The sequence below is a fragment of the Apis mellifera genome, linkage group LG7, assembly GCF_003254395.2.
Source record: "Apis mellifera strain DH4 linkage group LG7, Amel_HAv3.1, whole genome shotgun sequence".
NCBI classification, from domain to species: Eukaryota; Metazoa; Arthropoda; class Insecta; order Hymenoptera; family Apidae; genus Apis; species Apis mellifera.
Genome location: NC_037644.1, coordinates 11992590 through 12016016, shown reverse-complemented (window position 1 = coordinate 12016016; position 23427 = coordinate 11992590). Strand labels below are relative to the sequence as shown.

At 43.1% G+C, this 23427-nt stretch overlaps 1 protein-coding gene across 6 annotated transcripts in view; it reads right to left on the bottom strand.

Moving 5' to 3' along the window:
- LOC411201 (discoidin domain-containing receptor 2) overlaps positions 1-23427 on the bottom strand; it is a 138803-nt gene that overhangs the window by 38299 nt on the left and 77077 nt on the right. For 5 of the 6 annotated variants that reach the window (XM_006568367.3, XM_006568371.3, XM_006568366.3 and 2 more), the window contains exons 4-6: positions 17306-17537; positions 6395-6542; positions 5552-5859 (exon numbers count right to left, since the gene is read on the bottom strand). In XM_006568367.3, the coding sequence (XP_006568430.1) occupies positions 5552-5859; positions 6395-6542; positions 17306-17537 (688 nt within the window). Of the gene's footprint in view, positions 1-5551; positions 5860-6394; positions 6543-17305; positions 17538-20630; positions 20922-23427 lie in introns of those variants that run through there. The other variant, XM_006568370.3, reaches the window with a different exon arrangement.

Here is a 23427-nt window from a genome sequence, read left to right as displayed (position 1 = left end):
ATCCTCCCGTACCACAGCATTCAATTTCCTCCTAGTATCTGTTACACCGATACGTGTCATGAATCTCACTACGAATCCGTTCCATAAATAAATAAGTAAAACTAGATTCAAATAAACAGAATATCTTCTTCATCTTCGAACAACATTATCAAGCATGAAAATCAGAAACACAACTAAATGACGAGTGCGAATAATTATTGAAGATTCTGTATGCTTTAAATAAAGTCTCGATCTTGGAAATTTCATAGAATCGACGATATTCGATTAACCGATTTTTCTAAAGTCAAAAGTGAGAATAAATAATACATTTTTCATTCAAAATTGTACAACATCCCCGATAAAAAGGAAGGAAAACTCCGCGAAGAATTCCTTACCAAGATTAATCACAACTAATTCCTCTCTTCCAAGACGCATCCCTTTCCTCTTTCATCAACGGTGGCGGACCACCCCCATCGTCGCGAGTTTTTTTAAACGGAAGAGTGGGTATCGCAGTCTATTATCGCGGGCGGGACGTTTCGCCGGCTTCGGTTGCGTCGAAGGGGAAAACGTTATTTGGGTATCAAAGATGCGCTACGGGCAAAGCGCTCCCTCGCCCCGGGCGGAGCCATTGTGCAGGGGGTTCCGGTTTATGAGCTTGCGAACTTGCGCCACTAGGTGGAGGGGAGGTGTATTATATATAAAAGCTGGCGACGCGGAAGGGAATTCGAAGGATACGATCGGCCGCTCCTGTTTCGAACAACGACCACGAAGAGGGCACCGTGACGACGCCCGGCGGTTTCACACGGACGCCGCGTCAAAGAGCGCGTTTATAGTTCGATACTCCCCTTCCCTTTCTTTCCTCCCTCACTTCGTCTCGATCCTCCCTTCCCTCCACGAAATTCTCTGCTTCGGATTCTTTCGCGAGATAGAATCCTATTCTTTCTTTTTTTTTTTTTTTTTAGAAGAGAGTTCGAGTCGATTTTACACTTTCGAATCGACTTTTCACGGAGGAAGAAATTTTTCAGAGAGATAAAAGAAGTATGCAGTGAACGAAAATAAACGAGATACATTTATTGAAAGGATCGATTCGCTTGGTTTTCTTGGTACGATGAAACCGTGAATTCGATCAATTTTCTTTTTTATCATACAACACACGCGAAGAATTTCCAAATTTTGCGAATTTCGATCTCGTTTCAATTGGCCGCGGCGGAAAAAGTTGCGCAACAATGTGCTCGGACACGAGCGCGCGTTTTCAAACGTCCCGGCTGGACGCGCACCGGCCACGCGTGTATTTGCGTTCCGCGGCGAGCGCGTTTTTCCGACCTTTTTTTTTCCCCTCTCTCTCTCTTTTTTTTTTCATCAATTCCCGCTCGCTCGGTTTGTCGATCTTCGGCATTAATTGCCTCGAAAAACGTCGGCTCCCCCCCTCGTATCCCCTCCTCGCCCTTTCGAAATGTCCCGATGATTTTTCGTCCGCCCAATTCCCACCTGTCCCTCACCGGTCACGCCACGAATAAAATATCGTCAGCTTCACCGTGGCCGCCCGCGTGAAATTGACTGATACCGAAAATACACTCTCTTCTCGCTTCTGTTCTCCCCTCCCTCCCTCCAGGAACACAGGATGCGGCAGGATGGGGGGGTATCGAACGTTTCAATTAAACGGTGTTATTTATTCGGGGACAAAAATGCCCCCGCGTGTATCAATGTATTCACCGTGGCCATGTATGAAATTTCCAAGCTTCGTCGGGTCTTGTGTTGGGCGTTAAATGCTTCGTAGACTTGATCGCGCGATGGTGATGGTGGATCAAAACGATCGATCGATCGGGCGAACAATTATCGAAAATGATTTTTTGATGAAACGTTGAGGGATGGGGGATGCGACTTTGATCCTTGATTAACGTCGTAGGCAGGGAGGGATTGATAGGCCTTATTGATCGAGAGGCAAATGTATATCCTCTCCCCCCCACCTTTCATCCGAATCAAAATTCGGCCGCCCCCTATTTATGGCCACCGTGTTCAATAATCGTCCATGCATATTTCACCGCACGCGCCGCCAAATCTTTAAATGCGCCGCGGCGGAACTCGAAACGCGAGTTTAAAGCGGATTTAAAGTCCGCCGCCGCTTTTGGAGACGAGCCTGCCCCCTATTTCGTGTATTTTGCGTTTATGTGCTCGCTGCAACGAACGTTGGTGCTCTTGTCAACGTTTCCCTTTCGTTCGAACGAAAAGGAAAAAAGGAAGGAGAAAAAAGGAACTGACGATTAGATATAATCTGTACTCTGATATTAATTATTTCAATATCGACGTTGTTATATTTCCTCTTTCTCGCCAGTGATAAAGTAAATCGAAATATTTCAATATCTTTTCCAGTTCGATCCATCGAAATTATCTCTTATTATTTTAAACTTTCGTATAATAATCTCTATTTCCAAATATCCTTAATACCTTTCTTTCTCTCTCTCTCTCTATTCTCCAAACTCGAACCACTTCGAATATCCTATCTCTCCAAAAAAAAAAAAAAGAATCTCTTCCCGAAAAGAATAAATAGATCCGTTACGATGCGACGATTGAATAACCACTCTCGGGAACAACATCGTTATCGCGCGAATCCGAAGTTTGATCCCTTTGACGCCGGCCAGTTTTACCGCCTCGAGCGGAAATAATTCCATCCGTGGATCTCGACTCGCATTCGAGTCGTCCTGTGTCGCATCGATGTGGAGGGGGATGGCGCGAAACGAGGGTGGCCGAGGGCGAAAGAGGGCGGGCGGTTGTATTTGCATTGCATTATCGAAGTTAACGCGCGAAATCGCGGCGAGACGGAAATTGTACGGAAGGGGTCGAATTATCGGCCGAAGAATGGCCGGAATGACTCGCGAGGCCAAGAGCTCATTTCCGCTTGCCTGCAATATCACACGACGTGAAGGAACGACTAGACGCGATAACTTTGATCCCCGCTCCACACAAATCTTCGCACGGTTCTTTAGATTAGGTTAAGTAAGTGGCTTATATATATGTATATATGTATTAAAATCGATTATATCCAGGGTGAAATATCAAACACCAAAGTTGAATTGTTTCTCTCGAGTAAGGTAAGGTAAAATATAATTTGCGACGAAGAGGACAAGAGAAAAGAATAGAAAATGGAATAAATAGTTTAGAAGAGAATGAGAATTATATTTTAACGTTGTCCTTTTTATTTTATTTCCTCGTGCAAAGTTATTCTTTGTACTCAGTTTAACTGTTTTTTGAAAAGTTATCGAATTTAAAATATCATGTACGAGTTTTATTAGATTCCAGGGAAGATTCTGTGAAATGAGATAGAGCGAAATCCATATCGGACAAAGATAAATTGAAAGGCAAAGTGGATTCAGAGTTAGACGTATCTCCAATGACAGTTTTCAGACATTTCGCTGCAATGGGTAAAAAGTGAAAAAATTGGGGAAATGGATAGCGCACCGACTGACGGGGGATCGAAAATTGCCACGTTTCGAACCGTGCTTATCGCATCAACCTCGAAACGCTAGAAGTTTATTTTTGAACTAGAATTTTATATATACACTATACGACAATCGTACACGATCTGGTCAATGATTGAAAATCCTGAACAAACGTCAAAATCTTCATCAAAGATTCGTTATTCTTTTCTGAATCGAGGAGATGATGCCGTAACAGCATCCTGCCAAGAAATCGATTAGAAGAACCGCATACATGGCAAACTCTGACTCAAAAATTAACCGAATCATTAAATATTTCCACCATACGATCATCACTCGTTCCACTATTTATTAGCTGTTTTTAAAAAAATAAAATATTTACGAGAAGCTTTATAAAAAATGGAACGCGTCGTTGCAATCTGTTGGAAAAGACGATTAAAAGATCGCACACAGTTTTATAAAATATCGATATTTCCTCGAAATACAATCTCACAACGAAACGAGATCGATCAAAATTTCAAATTAATAAAAATAATAAATATCGCAATAGGCGATTAGAAAACAACAAACACTTTCATGATCGACTGTACGTTCTCTGGAACACGATGATTTTTTTTCGTATACGCGCGTAGGAATTAGATTTGTGGATTTACATTAATTCCAGAGAGAGAGAGAGAGAGAGAGAGGGAGAGAGAGAATAGAAAGAAAGGAGCAGAATCGAGGCTCGAATGTACACACGCTTTAATATCGTCCGGCACGCGTTTAATGTCACCCGTATTTTTCCAATTAACGAAGCGGCGGCGAATTAAAGCGAAACTTTCCTTGACCCGCGCGCTCTTTTCAAATGCATGGCATTTTGGAGCGGGAATAAATTAGCCGACGGTCGTATCGTTTCCTACCTTCTCTCTCTCTCTCTCTTCCAACGTTTGTAATTTCGTTATTAAAAATATCTAGAGGAATTTTCGCATTAACTGCGCGTTTTTTGCGCGTGATTTGTTTCCCGCCGGTGTACCGCGGAGAATACAAAAATAACGCCAACAGTTATCTTATTTGACCAAGCGGAATTTTTTTATTTAAACGGTTGTAAATCGTGTTACTCGGAGATATAACGAAAACAGTTAGAGAGAATTTTGCAAACACCAACTTGCACAAAAGTCGGATCACATTCTCTCAATTTACTCGGGGAAAATGTAAATGAAATTTCTATCGATATCGTTGGAATTCGAAGAATGGTACAAAAAGAGGAAAACAAACCTCGTGAAAAGACATTCCATCTTTTTTAAATATTTCATTCACCATAATCCACATAATCGTGAAAATAAAATCAATCGCACGTAACTCGATAATTCAAAACAGCTGTTTAACCCGCTGGATAAATACGAAACAATTTTCCCTCTTATCACGTATCGCAACATATTACAAAATTTCGCGAAATTGAATCGTGAAGCGCGATAAGGGAATCTTTGCTTACGAAATGGATGATGAATGTTGAAAGAAAGAGGTGGGCGTAAATGCGTCCGGCTTAAAAGCGTACGCTTTTAATGAAAGGAGATCGTTCGATGATGAAAGCGGGGCGAGGGCGCGGCTGTGTGTTTAATAACAGAGATCACGCGCCCCGATTATTCGCCGCCTCGCTTTCAAGCAATATCGCGCCCCGGACGGAGCTTCCTTCCGAGATAACGGAATCGCGCCGCGTTTCAATTTGTATTTTTTTATATTCAACGGGCGTGCGACCGATAAAAAGCGTCGAGTGGAATATTCAATCAACCGTGGGAGAAGGACATTTCGAGGCGGAACAGGGAAGGGAAAGAGGATCTGGAACAGTGGATGGGTAAGAGAGCCTGTTGATCGGCCAGGGCTGCTTGCGCGTTCCTTCTTAGAGGGGAGGAATAACGTCGGCGAGGGTAAATGATTCCAACGCTTTTACACGACGTGTTTACGTTGGATACGTAATTAGACGCGAAAGCTAGCCCCTCCCTTAATTCTCGACGCTTTCAAATTTATTTTTATCCCCCAACACGACGCGATTCCTACGATCCTTTCTTTAATTACTCGTTGCACGAGGTATAACTTTAACCCGATTCGTAAAGAATTTGGCGAGAGAGAAATTAAGTAAAAAAAAAAGTAAGGAGGCTCACCTGGACATCCTTGGTGAACTGATTGTTGCAGTAGATGTGGATGGCCGAGAACTCCCTCACCTTGTCGAACTCGAACTTGATCTCGACCGGTTGGCCGCGCGTGTCGTTCCTCCACCCGACCCACCCCTGCGTTCGATCCTTATCGTAGTACGCCAGTTTGAAGTTGTCGGGCCCCGTCCTGCCGTCCGTCAGCTGGCCCAGACCGCGCTGCAGCTCCCCGTCCCAGTGCCCGTCGTACGTGGCGTCGAAGAATTCCCACTCGTTGCCCCTCTTATCACCCTGGGGCATCGAATAAGATACCACGCCATCTGAGGGAAAAAATCAAACGCGTCGAGTCATCGCCCGCTCCATCCTCCTCGTGCAACAGCCGTTCTCCTTTGCAATGGAGAGAGAAGGGGGAGGAGAGGGGACAAAGATTAACCTTTTCCGTGTTCGTTTCGGGGAAAGAAGAATCCGTTTCTATTAATTAATATTCGAGACATATAATATGATCGTCGAGGCAAGAGAGAGAGAGAGAGAGAAAGAGGGAGGGAGAATTAATCAAACGATAGGAAGTTCTTGGAAACTGCCTGGAGGATTTGGATTCGCAATTAATTGAACTTCTAAGCACGGCGAGCGTGTAAGACACAATAGCAGTCTATGTTACTTGGTGTGTACCTTTCCGTTTGGTTAAACGTTTAATTCGATGTTGGTTCATCAAAGGAAGAAAGGGATAATTGTACAAGCAAGATTGTGAAAAGCAAATTTGCGCGCAGGGGAATGGCATAAGGGTTAATGGACAGTCCAGTGAGTATTCTAAGCGGCGGCAAGTTCAACGAAAATTGGAGAGTGCAAACAGCTTACCGCTCCAGTAACATCCGTAGAGCTCGACCCGCATGCAAACCGTCCGCGTGTGATGGCTGTAGGGCAGAAAACGGATCTTGCTCGCCCACAGAGGCGGCTCCAGCTCGTGCTTCGACTCCAAATACGTGTTCGTGTTACCCTGTATTACCTGCAACCGTGGAAACCTTGGTTAAAAGACCGAGACGACTCCAAAACTCTTCGACCTTTGTGTAACCTTCTTCGCCTCCCCTATTTTTCTCTCCGCTTTTCTCCAAACCTCTTCCCTATCTTATCGGATCATTATATATAAACGTCACTCGGGGACAACTTTCGAGTTCAAGTTTTCGAGAGAACAAGAACTTGCCAAGTTTCGAAGGAACGAGTTCCAAAGATTCGCGGCTACGATTATATTCTCTTATCTCGCACGATTTTACAAGGAAAAAAAAAAGAAATATTTCGAGGAACGCGTCCAGAGTACAAAAACACGCGTACTTTTTTCCCACGCAATCGTTTCACCCTACTCTACGTGACGCCAATGGAAAAAGAGAAACTGTAATCGACGAACGCCGTCTCCTCTTCTCTCTCTCGGATGACATTTATATCACCGGCAAGACGCGTTTCCGCGCTTGCCCACGTACCGGAATACCAAAACGTCCGACATCCCGTCACAGGGCGGGGATCGCGTTCCACCGCGTCGGAGCGGGGAGGGTTAAGGACTAATTTCATCCCACATTCCGCCACGTTAGGTATGACGAGGGAGAGACCGGGTTGGATCACACAGGCGTAGACGGAGATACACGATCGGTTTTGAACGTCCATCGCCCGCATTCTCCGATCTTCGCCCCTCTCTCTCTCTCTCTCTTTGCGTACAATACACCCTCCTCCGTCTTGGCGGACAACGCGAATGCAATATTGATTTCACGTTTGATGAATAAAATAAGCGGTTTATCCGACCGCTTGGAGTGGAAACAACAGGGGTGCACGAGAGATAGGCGAGTAGATGTATCCTTGCCTCCGTCCTTGGATACGTACACGTGTAAGTACACGTAAGAGGAGGGGAGGGGGGATAAATCGTACGTGGACAAACGACCAGGTCTCTCTCTCCTCGAGAGTCGCGTGACGGAGCGTTTTGCGGCCGGCATTCTGCGCATTCTGCCCACGTTTCCCACCCTTGAACGGGGTTGTACGGCGTTCCGTGCCATCGCGCTCCCCTCTTCTTTTCGGTACGACCAGGCATCGACTTCGACTACTATTACCGCCGCTATTCCCACCGCGCTCTTTCAATTCCTTTCGCGACGTCCGCGGTGGAACGGCCGCTCCTCTTTCGATCTGTTTTGCTCTCCCTTATTGAAATACCTTTCCCACCTTTTCCTCTCCCTCTCCCCTCCGTACTTTCCTCATCCGACCGATATTGGATCACCGCGTGTTGCGAAACCATTCGAAATGTGTTGTTCCCGTTGATACTTTTATCCCGTTTCGTGGGGGATACGATCTCTTCAAATGGATTCATTTCCACTCATCGTGTACAATTTTGAAAAAAAGAAAAATGTATCGAGAGAGGGAGAAAGGCAAGTAGAAGAAATTTGTTAGAAACGAAGAAAATACGTGGTCGCCATACGTATGGAGAGGGTTTTCTTTATAAATATATAATTAAGGTTGTTTTCGAAGGGCAAGCCTTTTTTTCCACCGTTTCCTTCGAGAAGCTGAAACACTTGGAAAGCGCTCCCCGAGGCGAACCCTTGGAGCCGGGCGTTACTTATATACGGAACTTTGCGAGCCACCCCTTCGTCTGGCCTCGATTCTTTCTCATTTCGGCCACCCAGGGACACGCCGCGCCATCGCCACGCTTCCCAAACGTGTGGCGTACACACAACCCCCGCCAATTTAATGAGATTGCAGCGTGCGAGCAGAATTTAATTTCTCGAAATGGCTCCACTAAATCTATCGGAATACCCTCCTCGATCATTCATCACTTTCTTTCTTTCGCAGCAGAGATCAATAGTACAACGCGTAATTCAATTTTAGGGCAGATTATACGTTGGATTATATTTATCCTGAGAATCCTGTAATTATTCTCCAATATACTTTCTTCTTCTTATTTATACCAAAAGTTTAAAGTAAATTTTTCTCGCACGAATGTGCATCGATAAACATATTTTCTTTACGTTCTTCCGCGTGTATATAAGCTCGTAAGGGCGAGAAGGGTAGCGATATTACTTTTCATTACTCGTGCCTAGAAACCTTGGAAAGCTCTCTCTGTACGACCTTGCCGGTCCACCTGCCGCCAGTCTGCACACGCAACGGCGACCGATGCGAAAAGGCAGGGGAGAGAGGGCGCGTGCCCTTCTAATGCAATTTCCTGCCACTTTTACTTTCCCCCTTGGTTGCACGAATGCGTGCATGCGCGCCACCGGGGGTCAAGTGTTAAGCGGCCAGCAATTATACCCGATATCGATCTGCGTTACATACACGCCGGCTCGCGAGTTGTTTCGCGAGATGTTTCGTATTTCTCAGCCTTTCTCCCCTCCGTTATTATCTAGCTTATCTCTCTTTAAATGAAAAAATGGCGAAGACGGACATCGATTCAATTAGGAGAATCGAAGCGATGATTCTCGAGAAAGTATAATTTACTCGATTCTGGAATCTTTGGAGAACTTGGTATGAACGGAGAGGAAGAGGAGGAGGAAGAGGAAGGAAGAAAGAAAATAAGCGTGTTTATTAAAACGTGTAAACCGGCGGTGATCGAGGAGAAGAAAGTTGATCTCGTTACAACAGGAGGAGGGGACGATATCGAGATTTTGTATGCGTTTCATTCATGATTCAAACAACTGTTGAAATTACGTCGCGGCCTCGTTGCACGAGCATCCAGGGATATCCCCGAACAGGGAGCAAACCGAGCGGAAAATCTTCCCTGGGCCGATTGTTTAGCCTCGAACGAGGCTTTCTTATTGCCATCCCCTCTTTCTCCTTCCCTCTATCTCTTTCTTTCCCAGGCGCATGCACCTGCACAGAGACACGCTCGTCACAAACATCGACTCTTCATTTTTATAGGCCAAGGAAATTGAATGTAAACACGGTCGTGTGTCGAGTAACCGAGCGTTAATTGAAAGCCATCGAGGAACCATCTTCTCGCTCGAGAATCGATTCCTCTCTGTTCCTCTTTCTCGTTCAATCTCGTGGAACGCTCGATTTTCACGCTCGAGGAACTTGTCGAACGCGTGATTAGAAACTTTCGAGAAGAGCTCGTGGAAATATTCGGTTTAAGATACGAGATTTCCAACCAGTTATATCTGTATAATTCTTGCGCCTATGATTAGTTTCTATCGTCAGGATGGGAAAGGAAATTTAATTCGCGATATCTTCATCACACGATTATTACCTGGATATTTTCACGAGAACGTTTTACTTATTTCTTCTTACCATTCCCCTTCTATGTCAATTTGACTCGTTTCTTTGCACGTGGATGCGAAAAAACATTCGCGATACGATCGATCAAGCGACACTCATCATCCCGGATTTCGTACAATTTTGAATGCGCGTATTCAATTCTTGCACTCATATCGTATATCGTAACGCATCGAGTAAACACGATAATGTAATTGGCTCATATTTTATATATATATATATATATGTTTGAAAAGAGAGTATTTTCGAGTAATTTTTTTATATGCAAATAATCAAGATTGCCATAGATTAACGCAAACTGCATTAACTTGGACGTCAAAGGTATTCAGGAAAAAGTGCCTTCCACTTTTCATCTCCCTGATGAAATGATTAATATTAAAGTAATAGAGAAAAAAGAAATAGGAAACCTCTTCGTTCCTTCTTCCCTCCTTTCCTTCTCCTCACCATCGAATCACGATAAGCAACGATAAGCATTTCTCTCAGTTGTTTAATTATCCGAACTTTAACCGGATACAATGCGGATTTTCATCTCTTTAATTTTCTTGCCCCTCCTCCTCTCTCTCCCTCGAGAAAACGCACGCGAAATTTCCACGAAATTTCCGCGAACACCCGATCCTCGCGGATCCCAAAGTTTCGATGCATCCTCCCCCGGCCAGGAATATCTCCCGGGATCGAGGGAAGGATCCGGTTTCATCTGGCCCATTAGAAACAGTTATGCCGGCCAGAATAACAATCGGCCGTGATAAAGCCCCGCATATCCCCCGAATTATCTCCAACGCGCCCCGTTAATGTCCTCGGCCTCGCGTGCGTGCCCCAACATGCTCCATCTAGCCGTATCTATCCGTCACCCTTATTCCCCCTCCCTCTTCTTTTCCCTATTCACGTGCGTGCGCGAGTGCGTGCGTGCGAGTGATTTACGCGGGAAACGAAGCAAAGCTCGCGTGTCGACACGCACTCCTCCTACCCCTCCGCTATTTATCCTCGAACGTAATTATATCCGATTTCCACGAGAAATTCTCCCCGTAGAGGCTCTCTCTCTCTCTCTCTCTCTCTCTCTCTCTCTCTCTCTCTCTTTCTCTCTCTCTCTCTCTCTCTCTTTCAAGAGAAAAGCTGACAGTTCGTGACGCGATAATGACGAACGGTAGAACGAAAGATAAAGTAAGAAAGGGATGAAAGAAGGGAGAAAGAGCGTAGGAGGGATGAAAGAAGTGTAAGAGGGATGGAAGGAGCGTTGTCTTCGTTCGAGAGTGTAATATTGGATAGATGATCGATTGGAGGGGAAACGGTCGGTTCTTTTTATTTGAAAGGAAATGGCGAATGTTGAAGGATGCGTTTCGGGGAGTAAAAGTATTCTCTCGAACGAATCGAGTATCCACGGGGAGGGATGAATCTGTCCCGAGGAGGAGTCCGTCGTCTCGTCGTTGTACGGCGATGCGAGAGGCATGATTAAGAGCGGTTTTAAAACTCTGGTTTGAGAACACGTTTCGAGAGGCAGGGAAACCGGGTCGCTCTGATTAATTGAAGTTTTTGCGAAAATCGGCCGACCTTGTCCGACCCCTCCCCGTTAAAATATACGAGTAATTAATGCGGCGACATTGTTCCGCGTGGTGCACGTGTGGTTGGTGGAACGGTGTTTCGTTCTTCGAGGGAGGTCGAAGAGTTGTGCTTTATCGACCAGATTGAATCGTGATACTTGGTTAGTTGGATTAGTTTTCGTTTCGTAATTCGAATTTTAAGATACGATTCCAATTTCTCAATGACCCATTTCGAAATTATCAGGTAGAGTTTTGAGCCTGACTTTTTTAGAGCCTGTATTTTTTTTCTTAAAAATCAGTAACTCTTTTTATTTGATAAGAGAGAAACTTATTTAAGTGGTAAGAAAATTCTTTGTACCAAGCGTGAGAGAAATGATTGTCATAGATGTTTGCTGATAATTAATCGAGATGATCTATTCTTGGTAGAAGAAGCTTCTGCTTATAAATAAATTTATTCCTAAGAGACTAATTGACACATTTCGTGAGAATGTATCTAAAGTGAATTAAAAGCCATTAGACGAATGAATTAAAAATTAGAGTAGACTCTTTAATATTAATCGTTCACTCGTAAAAATAATTCTCGAGAGATTTTATTTATTTTCAATTTTTAGACAGAAAGAAAGAAAAAAGTGCAAACTTTGCCCTCGATTCTACTTTTCCACGTATCAAAATGCTTTGTACGGCTTTGGCGAATGAAAAAGAAAAAAAAAGGAAAAGTCAAGCTGCGTTAAATCCGGTGACCTGGGAGGTCAAGCGATTATTGATCCGGCCAACCCGTTCAGGGAATTGGGGATTAAGAAAATCACGCGCATCTCTTTCAAACTTGGGATATAGAACTACGTGTTATACGCGTTTGAAACTGCATTAAACATCCAACGATACAGTCTCCCGATATAAAACTGGGAGATGGGTTTTTAAAAATGTAAGGAAAATCCATCCATCACGCCCAACCCATCTTCCAACTACTGTCGTAACAATTTCTCTATCATTCTTTGAGAAAACATTCTACGCTTTCTATGAAATCCTCGATGATCAAGTTTCGTATATTTCCGTCGACGTAATCGACTTTTTCTCTTCTTTATCAAAACACGTGCAATTCTTACGTTGTGAAATATATATAAAGATAAAGAGTAAGAACGATTGCAAGGTGCTTGGAATATCTCCATTTTTCCTTCTCTTCCCTTCTTTTCTTTTCTTTTCTTCGCTCGATCATTCTCATCGGTTTTTCTTTTTCGAGGGAAAGAAGAGGGCATTGACGAGGAGAGGAGCGTGTCAAGACGATTAAAACAGGGGAATAAAAGGAGGAGGAGAAAAGGAAGAAGGAGGAGGAGAACGTCGATGAACCGCGGGGTTCGTTTCGTTGAAACAAGAAATCTCTCGACTCTCGTTTTCCTTTCAGCCTCGTTGCGTAAATGGCAGAAAGGTAGAGGAATGCATTCTTTTATCGCGAAATCATTTCGTTTGGTTCGCGGAATCCGGATGAAATCTTTGCGTCAGGAAGTAAGCAACAAGCTTACCCGATGGCCTCCTCTTCCCTTCTTCTTCGAAACAAGGATTGGGTTAAGATAAGGCAGGAAAAATTTCTCAAACGGACGATATTTCTTCGCGAGTTTGCATCGGATTCAAAAGAAGTAGCGGCATTTACATTGTTAAAGACGTATCCTCTTATTCGAATTATTAAATCGAGAAAATTTATATACAAGGATGAGGGTGGAATTTTTACGTTTTAATCTTCTCAGAAACGAGAAGTCTAATTTTCTCTTCTCCTACTTTTCCTTCTTTTTTATCGCACCACGATAAAAGTTTTATCAGAAATCAGTCTCGTCTCTGACGCTGCACTGAAATTTCTCCTTCCAACCCCGATTAGAATTTCATTTCTGATGAACGAAATTTCAAATTCTGGAAAAAATTGGAAACGTCCATAAGTTATTACACGTAGCATATCAGTTTTAACAGATTTAAGATTTAATTATCCACTCCTCGTGTTCTCGATCCGAGAATGCAACTGTTCATTATCGAAGTCGAGCCTCGCGGGAAACGAGGCCTCCTTGCCCCAGAACGTGCACTCGCATAGAAGCGAACAGAGAAGCTTGTTGCACGCCTCCTTAATTACCTCTATCTCTCTTCAACCCCCTCCTTCTTTTTCGTACCGTGACAATTATTATTATTATTATTATTATTGCAACTCAGCCGCAATAATACACGAACATGCGAGTGTTGCGAGAATGGAATCCCGGCGAAAACTTTCGATCTTTCCATAGTGGCGCACCTGCCCGGTATTCCGGACAACTATTCTCTCTCTCCGTCTCTATCTTTCTTCCGCGGATAATTTCGCGAAAATATTCGAAAAATTTTATACGTGGCCGAGCACGCGTGCGATGCAGCTTCGCAATAAAAAGAGAGAAGATCGAGGTTTATTAAATTAAGGAATCTCGTCCTTTCGAGGGAGACGTAAGAGAGAGAGAGAATGTTTTCAAAGTAAATTAATTTTCATTAATAATAATAATATCGTCGATTATCTTATTAACCTCGTTAAAAACAGGCTTTTATTACGTATTCGAATCGAGTCGTTAACTTGTGATTAAATACTCGAATCGAGTATCGCGATCCTCCTAGTCTCGAAAGAGGTTAAAAAGGAAATTTGTTCTTCTTATAATTGAAAGCATCGTGTTACCCTGCCTTACCGCTCTCTCTGTCTCATTTCAAATGCATCCTCTTATCTTTTATTAATTGAACGAGCACGATCCACTCCGTGAGGAGTGATTTTCAATCAACTCGGGATGTTACTCGATTTTCAGATGTTCAACCGGTTGTAATCGTTCAATTTACGATGGACGGGCAGCCTCCAGTCCCTGAGACCGATAATTGGGCAGAGAGAGAGAGAAAGAGAGGGTGTATACTCGGTCGCGAATCGGTAAAGGAATAATCAGAAGGATGGAAGTTCGTGATCATCTTCTCTTCTCAGATCGCAAGGTTTGACGTGGACGTATAAGGCGTAGCCTCGTTTTCGTCGTAGGCCTCGTTGTCGTTGGCGCATTAGCGCCGGCGCAAGTGGCCCATCAATATTAATAAGGCTGCGAATGGACAGAGACGATCTCCTCTACGCAGAAAATTCCACTTTGCACCGACTGCAAGTCGGAATTTTTCTCACGTGGAAAGTTTAATTATTTAATCCAATCTATCCATCTTCTTTTCAGAGCTTGATCCTCGAGTTGATAGCTTTATATAAATAAATCCAATCATTCTCTCTCCTCTTTCAGAGAGGAAAATATCCTGTCGGATTTCTTTTTTTCGTAACGAAAGCGAGATATCATGCTACAAATCGCTCGTAAGCGCGCTAATTTCTAGTCGAAGGTAGAGGACGGCGAGTCGAAGCGTGGCGAGGCCGAGAGAGATCGTATCGGCGTGCAAATTAGACTTTACACGAAATCACGAGGTGGAACACGCGACGGTGGCTCGCAGACGAGGCCGCGGTCCCTTAAGTCCCGCCTCGGTTGCTCCATCAATATTAATAAGATCCGAGGCGAGCATCCATCGGGATACCGGAGGAGGAGCGAGCAATTTGCCTGTCGGCCGGCTGTCCGAGCTTTTTTTCGTTTCGTCTTTCGGGGGCGACGTATAATAATCGTCGGTAGCAACGATGAGTCGAGGCTGGAATCCGTTCAATGTCACACTTTTTGAGCTCGAGGAGGAGCGATACGTTTGTGAAGTAATAGGCGCGTCTATCCACGATGAACGTAGAGGAAGGTAAAAGATAAGTTTAAAAAAGAAAAAAGAAAGAAACGGCACCCGTTCGAATTATTAACCTGCCCCTCGAGCTATTTTCCAAAGGCGCTTTTAATAATTTTCCTCGACGAGTTTCCTTACGAGTCGCGCGTTCAATTTATCTTGAAGTTTATCGGGTTATTGACAGGTTTATGCGAGGCTCGATTGGCGGAACTTTGAAACCTGATAAAAAGGATTGTTACTTGTCCTAGAATTTTCGTTTCATCCGTTCAATTATTTTATCTATCTCTATACTTTCCATTCGCAAACGATTATTATTTTTCGAACAGGGAGAATAAAATTCTTCTCCTTCGAGAATTTAACGTTGAAATAATACCATAAAGAGTGAAAGAGGGAAGCGAGGCGAAAAATCAATTCCGATTAATATATATCGCCGAGTGGACTCGATTTGAAAACCCTCATTATTGTAAATAAATTAGAGAACGGTGGAAAATATCTAGGATTTCCCGTCGAAAAGTTGTAGCATTATTCACGGTCGAAACTCTGGAGCTGAAAGACCGCGAGGCAGCATCAGCCTGGCCGAGAACAGGCCTCGACAAAGTGGCGCATCACCGGTACGAAATTAGCTTACGGATTCGCGATAAGCTGCTTACGTCCCGACCGGGATAATCCTTGGTCTTCGATTCTTGATCGTTCGCTCTCTCTCTCTCTCTACCTCTCCCTCTCCCATTTCATCGTTTCAAGAGCACCACCAGGAATAACAGAATCGCGCAGCTTTAATCGGCACGGAATTATTATTTCAGGCCAATGACCAACCCCGCAGCCGCCAATTCAGTTTCGACTATTCTGGGCGCAGCTGCCGCCGATCGGCGGCGAGCAGATGCGCGTATCGTTCTTCATAAATCACGATATCGCGAACCGTTTTTATCAATCTCGCTCGTCACTGTTACGCCGCTTCCTCGAAACGTTTATTCGCAAACGATATTGCGAAAGATCCTTTCTAACCGTAATTATAATACCGTATCCATGATGGCTTAATAGTAATCGTGGTAGTTTGTTTTCGATGAAAACTTACAAATCGTAGAAACGAAGAATTTTTAACAATTTGAACAAGTTCTTATTTAAATTCGATAAGAAACGTCCCTTTAGGATTGTGAAATATCGATAACGATATTGCGAAAGATTCTTTCTAACCATAATTATAATACTGTATCCATGATGGCTGTGTTAATAGTAATTATAGTAGTTTGTTTCCGATGAAAACGTACAAACGAATTATTTTTAACAATTTGAACAAGTTCTTATTTAAATTCGGTAAGAAACATCCCTCAAAGATTGTGAAATATCGCGTAAAACTCGATACTCGTTACGGCATTTTCTCGAAACGTTTATTTGCAAACGATATTGCGAAAGATCTAACGCGTAATCGTAATTGTAATACCGTATCCATGATGGCTGTGTTAATAGTAATCGTGGTAATTTGTTTTCGATGAAAATGTATAAATCGTAGAAACGAATAATTTTTAACAATTTAAACAAGTTCTTATTTAAATTTGGTAAGAAACATCCCTCAAAGATTGTGAAATATCGCGTAAAACTGGATACTCGTTATGGCGCTTCTTCGAAACGATATTGCGAAAGATCGTTTCTAACGCGTAATTATAATACTGTATCTATGATGGTTGTGTTAATAGTAATCGTAGTAGTTTGTTTCCGATGAAAACTTACAAACAATTATTTTTAACAATTTGAACAAGTTCTTATTTAAATTCGGTAAGAAACATCCCTCAAAGATGGTGAAATATCGCGTAAAACTCATTACAGCGCTTCTTTGAAACGTTTATTCGCAAACGATATTGCGAAAGATCATTTCTAATTATAATACCGCACTCATGATAGCTGTGTTAATCGTAGTAGTTTCGATGAAAACATACAAATTGTACAAACGAATAATTTTGAACAAGTTCTTATTTAAATTCAAGTAAGAAACATCCCTCAAAGATTGTGAAATATCGCGTAAAACTTTCCACGTATTCGTTTGTATATACGAATTATTTCTCCACGTTATCCCCACGTTTTAAAGTGATTCGCTACTTGTCACGTACACCCACGCACACACTTTGTACACCGCTCGGACACGAATTGGAATTTAAACGGTCCGGTCGATTCGATCCGAGATAGGTCCTCGGAAGTGGAGGAAAGGAAGAAGATCGAGGCCGTCGGTGAATTAGTTAATGGAATTCGAGCAAGATAAGGCAGCACTCACCTCTTTCCCTTTGATATCTCTGTATCGGACCCACTTGCCCAGACGCGGTCGCCAGTACTCGAGGAGATACGCCTCCGCATACTCGACACCGAGACCGTTCCCGAACCGACCTTGCGTGGCGGTAGCCGTGATCAAGTGAACCGTATGAAGGTCGATCTCCAACCATTCTCGGGCTTCTTGGGTGATCTGATTCTTGGGACACCAAGCGCCACCGAGGTTCTCCGCTTTTAATCTGGAACAAGAAACGTTTTAGCCGTTTTTTCTTTCTTTTTTTTCGATCCTTTTTCGTATCCTGTTCCCCAGATTATAATTATTTCACACGTATTGTAATTACGATACTTAAATTTAATTAGCGATAGGATGTAATTTGATTCGAGGACTCTTAAATCTTAATTTTTGTGATACGTTCGACGAGTGAAAAAGGAGAGAAAAATACGAATTTTCCAATTCTCTCGCGAATTTTGTTTATTGATTTATTTCTTCCTTCTTTCAAATATATTCGTATCGTTTTTTTTTTTTTTTGTTTTCATTCAGAACAGATATTGATCTTCGCGGGCGTCCAATGGGATTTATTCCAATCAACGCAGCGATCCGCGATATTCGTATCGATTACAACAATACTCTACCAGAAGCGAAGCGATACTTTTTTTTCAAGCTTCGTTTGAGAGCGAGAAAAATCATCGAGAGAGAGAGAGAGTATCATCCCATTAACGGACAATAATTTCTCCTTAAAATCCTTAATATTCCTCAAACATTTCCATCCTCGGTTCAAATATTTCCTCGAACCAACCCCCTTTGTTCACGCGCTTGTTTCATCTCCTCGCGATGATCGTATCTCATCCTTTTTTCACTGGATCAACGCGAAGGTGTTGTGTGAAAGGGAAAAACGTGTGTATATATATATATATATATATAAAATCGCGGAGGAGGAAGGATCGTAACTCCAGGCACGTTCCAAGAAGTTTCCAAGGGGGTAATCGGACGCGGCATTCTTAGCAAGATTCCGCCCAACTTCGACATCTCGACCTTCCACCTTCTTCCTCTTCTCCCCTTCTCACCGGGGACCGCATTCCTATTTTTCACCTCACCCCTTTCGATACCTCTCCCGCAACGTAACGAATTAATTAAAACGCCAAGATATCCTTTCCACCCATCCCAGACTAAATTTCCCCCCCCCCCTTCGGACTAAATTCCGATATCGGCCCACGCTCTCGTTTTTCCCTCAACTTTTAATACTTTCGTTATTCCAATAATAATAAATTTGAAACCGGCCCAACTTCTTCCCGTAGACCCACTCTTGCGCTCGCGTTAAATACACTCTTGAGGAGAGCAGAGGAATAGGAGGAGGAGGAGAGGGGAAAAAAGAAGGGAACAAAAAACACGAGTTTAACTACTTAATGGGGGACCGAGCAGATACCCGGGAGAAGTGTATATAAGTGATACTTGGAAAGTTTGAAAATCACCTTTGTCACGTGAACCACCCCTTAACCGCGACGAAAAAAACCGTTCCCCATATTTCTCCCATAAAACGACGTAACAAACACTTTCGCGCGACGCGAAACTTTTCTTTGCCCGAGGAGGAGGAGGAGGAGGAGGAGGGAGAAGGACGTTTTCAATGTTTTTTTTTAAAAACTTGAAAATATTCCCTTCTCTTCCGTGCGAGGGTAATTTCAATCGTCATTGAAAAAAAAAATAAAATAAAGCGCTGCGAGGCTCGTTCGAAATTAAAAAGCGGAGAAGAATAATCATAACGGCGTGAAATCTTGTTACCCTCCGCGAAACCCCTGGGACCGGTTATCCGACAACTTTCGGTCACGATTTCAACGGTATTTTCCGCCTGTCTCTGTATCTCTTTCTCTCTCTCTGTTGCACGTATAATTAATAACGAAAAGCAATGAATAATTAAATTAAATTTCGAAAGAAACAGAAACGTAAACGTATAAATCCTTTCTCTCTTATTTTTCTATATATATATATAAATGTTTTCCATCGAATAAATATTTCCATTCGAGCCATAGCTCGAAAATTAAATACATATATATATAAAGAACGATAATAACAAACAGCGGTTGTTGTTTACATCTCTATTTCACAAAGAACGAAAGATTCAAATTAATTTCGCTAATTAATTTCGAATTCCAATTATAATAATTGCAGAGGAGGGAAAGGCTAAATGTAACATCTAAACGCCAAATCCTTGCCGAGATGAGACGAGCCTTAAACCGGGGATAATAAAAATTATTACCTCGTGAAATGGAAGGATGGAAGGAAGTAACCCGAGAACCTCCCATTAGAGTGTCAACAAGTCTAGAAGAAACGAAGCATCTCGACGACTTGGTCTTCTTCGACCCATATCCTCGATACACGCGCGATCTCGATCGAAGCTGGCCATTTAATATGTCCAGGCCGTGGATCGGTTTTAATCTTTCGAGAACGGGGGTCGAAAGCAGAGGAACAGGCAGCATGCTCGGCATGAATAAAAGATGAGGCGCGAAGCGCCTTTCCTAATTGCGTGGACCGTTTAAATGCTCGGCTAAGAGGGAAGCCTCTATCGCGATATGTATATACTACACACACACACATATACATACACGTATAACGACCCGTGTTGGTATATCCTTTCGAAAGGCGAGATGGGGGGGAAGGACGACATCTTGGAAGAGGAGGAAGCACTCGAGGGTTCGTACCTTCGTGCATTATTCTTCGTTACAGGAATATTTTGGAGGCGTGCCTTAACGACGTGTACGTACCTCGCCACGATATTTGCCCTGTCCTTAATTGTCGCCGAAACCGGGACACTTACCGTTACGATAATTCGGGGAAAGAAGGGGGAGGGTATTCGAAATTTCGTGGATGTAATTAGGATTTTTAGATGGAATCCTAGTTCAATTAACGGTCCATTCGGATGCAAATCGGGTATTTATACTCGTTCCCAGGGTGGAAACGAACGTATGGGAGAATGGACGCGTTGATCGTTAAGTTTAACTCTTTTCTCGATCGACGAGTATATTTACGTAGAATAAGAACGCATCGGGTACGATTTATCGATGTGTGTATATGTAGATATTCGTGACAGTATCTCGTAACTTCCGTGTTAACCGGGAGTTTTTAAAACGGGAGTCGATTTCGAAACACGTACGCGTGACGCGAAGAATCGAAGAAATGAGATGTCCGAGCCGATAGAATCGTATCCGGCTGCGCAGCCGTCTAAAATGTAATCCAACCCACCGCGCGTTATAAAATATCGGGACGTAAACGATCGGGACGTTTCGATATCTCGACACCCGGCCATCTAACCGTCAATCCAACTTGACTAACTACTTACGATCGCTCGTTCGCGTGGCAGAAATAACGACGACCACGCTCTTCCATCGTTTCTCCTTTCCTTTCCGTCCATCCTGGAGAGTCCGGTTTATCCAAACTCGTTTCACCGCTCGTCGTCGTCGTCGTCCTTCTTCGAACGCCCCGTTTATTATACTCGAGCTAATTCGCCAAATTAACGCGATCCCCCACTTTTCCGATCTCTATTATTATCGCGCCTGTACGTGGCGCGCACCTCCTCACACCATCCTTTTCCTCTCTTTTCCGTCGAATTAGAGAGTATCGTATCGCTCCCTTATCATTTTCGCGTTATAAACGCGGCTTGCACGAAATACGATCGAGAGAGGCAACGTCTCTCCTCGAGCAACGAGCTTTGAATGAACGCTCGAAATTCTTCGCCTCGAAACTATAAACACGCCAATATTTATATTCCCAAATCGAGTATAACGCTCGAAATTCTTCGCCTCGAAACTATAAACACGCCAATATTTGTATTCCCAAATCGAGTAATAACGCTCGAAATCTAAAAACGATCCTCCATAATATTTATTCTCCGCTAATAATCGAGAAACTGATAAACGATATTCTCCAACGAGCTCGCCCGATTTCGCCAGATTCGCAAGATTTACGCGTTGCAACCGTGTGTTTATACCAACGACTCGATGGACTCGTGGGTTGGAGGCGCATATCTACTAGCAGGTATATACGCGCGAATTATACTCCGCGGACGGAATATAATGGGAAAAGGCGTGGGTCGGCGGTTTTACGATCGAAGCGTTAACGTCTTCCGGCGGGATCGCGTACGATTACGTTATTTAATTGATACCGTTCGGCATTAACGGACTAATTGATACGGGCCACGGTGTGTACGTGGATGTCGTGTAACCAAGATGCGGCCGGCGGTTAACGCGAGTTACGATTCACGGCCTCTCTGGAACGTGTATGCAAATGTATATAGATGTTAAGAACATCGAATCGCGCCATGTTTACGACACGGTTTAAGACATGTTTGTTCCCAACGTACACGGGGTTCGTGTTACGTGTTCCAGACCTGCTTTCCGATACTTCTTAACTTGCGATTTATCGTTGAAAAGATACTTATCGTTAATTTACATGTCGTCCATGTTTTTTTTTTTGAGAAACGATTAAGTTCTTTGGATTTTCGTCCTGGAATATATGGTACATTCGTACCGTTCGTTGATATAAAACAAGTCTCGCCTATTTCTGTTTCCATCTTCTTCTGCCATTTCTCGTAATATACATAGATTCATTGAGACTCGATAGTTTAATTTATAAATCTAATTGTACGTATACGAATTACAAGTAAAAGTAATTTTTACCTCTTTGAATATTTTTCTATTACTACGCAGTCGACAAAGCGTCCAAAATGGAGACACTGATCCTGTGCGATACTTCTTTTCACGGTGAATACGCGGCAGGTTTTTTCGATGTTTTCAAACAAGAATTATATTAGATCTAGGATGACTAACATAGTCGCGATATCGCAGGCCCATGTCCGTTGCTATCAAAAAAAATAGAGATATCAATCCTCGAAATATCGTATGATTGCGAAACGCTTTCACGAGGATGGTGAAAGCGATAACCATTCCCCTTCCCATCGTTCCCGTCCGTCCGTCCGTTTCCACCAGACATTTAACCCGCGTTACGTCCGTCTACGCAGCCTACACGTGCCATTTAAACCGACTTTTTTTGCCTCGAAGGAGGCGTGGAACGGCGTGTGTGGTCTCTCTCTCTCTCGCGAAAAACGACGACCGCCTGTGTTTCTGGACAAGGGACGAGCTTCAACTTCCCCGTCGCTCGTTACAAACCGCTTCGCGGATTATTCTCGCTGGCAAATTAGCCAACGTTCTCTCTCTCTCCTTATCTTTTTTTTCTTTTTCACGAAAACTCGTATCGTGTTTACCCAAACCGTGGAAACGAAACCGTTGACCAAAGAGGATCGACCAGGCCAGGTAGAGAGTCACGTTCGAGAGAAAAGAAAGAAAAGAAAGAAGGGAGAGAGAGAGAGAAAGGGATCTGTAATTCCGTTAAAAATTTCGAACTCACCGTTGAATCGTAAATTCACCACCAACATGCGAGGAACGTTGCTTTGCTGATTTTTCTCCGCTGGATACGTACGTAATCGCTCGTTTTTAATTCTCCCCGTTTAATCTCTCGCGATCTTTGTTCCTCGCGATGTGGTTTATATAGTTCTTTCTCGCACGAATATCGATCGAGTAAAATGTATCCGTCGCACAGTTTGCTTTAAAATTTGGATCGAATAATATCAAGAGCTTTTAAATTCTTTAAAACGCTTTCTCGTTTAATATAAAGTAAAGGACAATTTTTAATTTCGTTTAGTATTTTCGTCCTTGTCGAATTTTTTTCTCGTCTCATCGACCTATCTCGTACCGCGGACGAGCGATTCTCCGGCTAAAACGCATTTCGAGGAAAATAGGTCACTAAAAATCATATAATGACTTATATCTGAAACGTAACCGATAGAACAAAAACAGATTTAATTGCATTTAACGACAAAGAAAATGTAAACAAATTAATTGTCAAAAATTCTGATCTGAATATATATATCGCTACGTAATCTACGGTTGATCTACGTTATATTACTCCCGTGTTTCCGAGATGAGCATAATAACAACTATCAAGTACAATAATTGGAGATAGCTAGTCGATTAGGTTAAAGCTGCAGTGTGACCATGTCCCTGCAATTATCACGCGTCTCCTATTCTCGCTGCTTTCGCCGATCCTTCGCCGCCCTCCAATGCTACTCTCTCAACAATCGC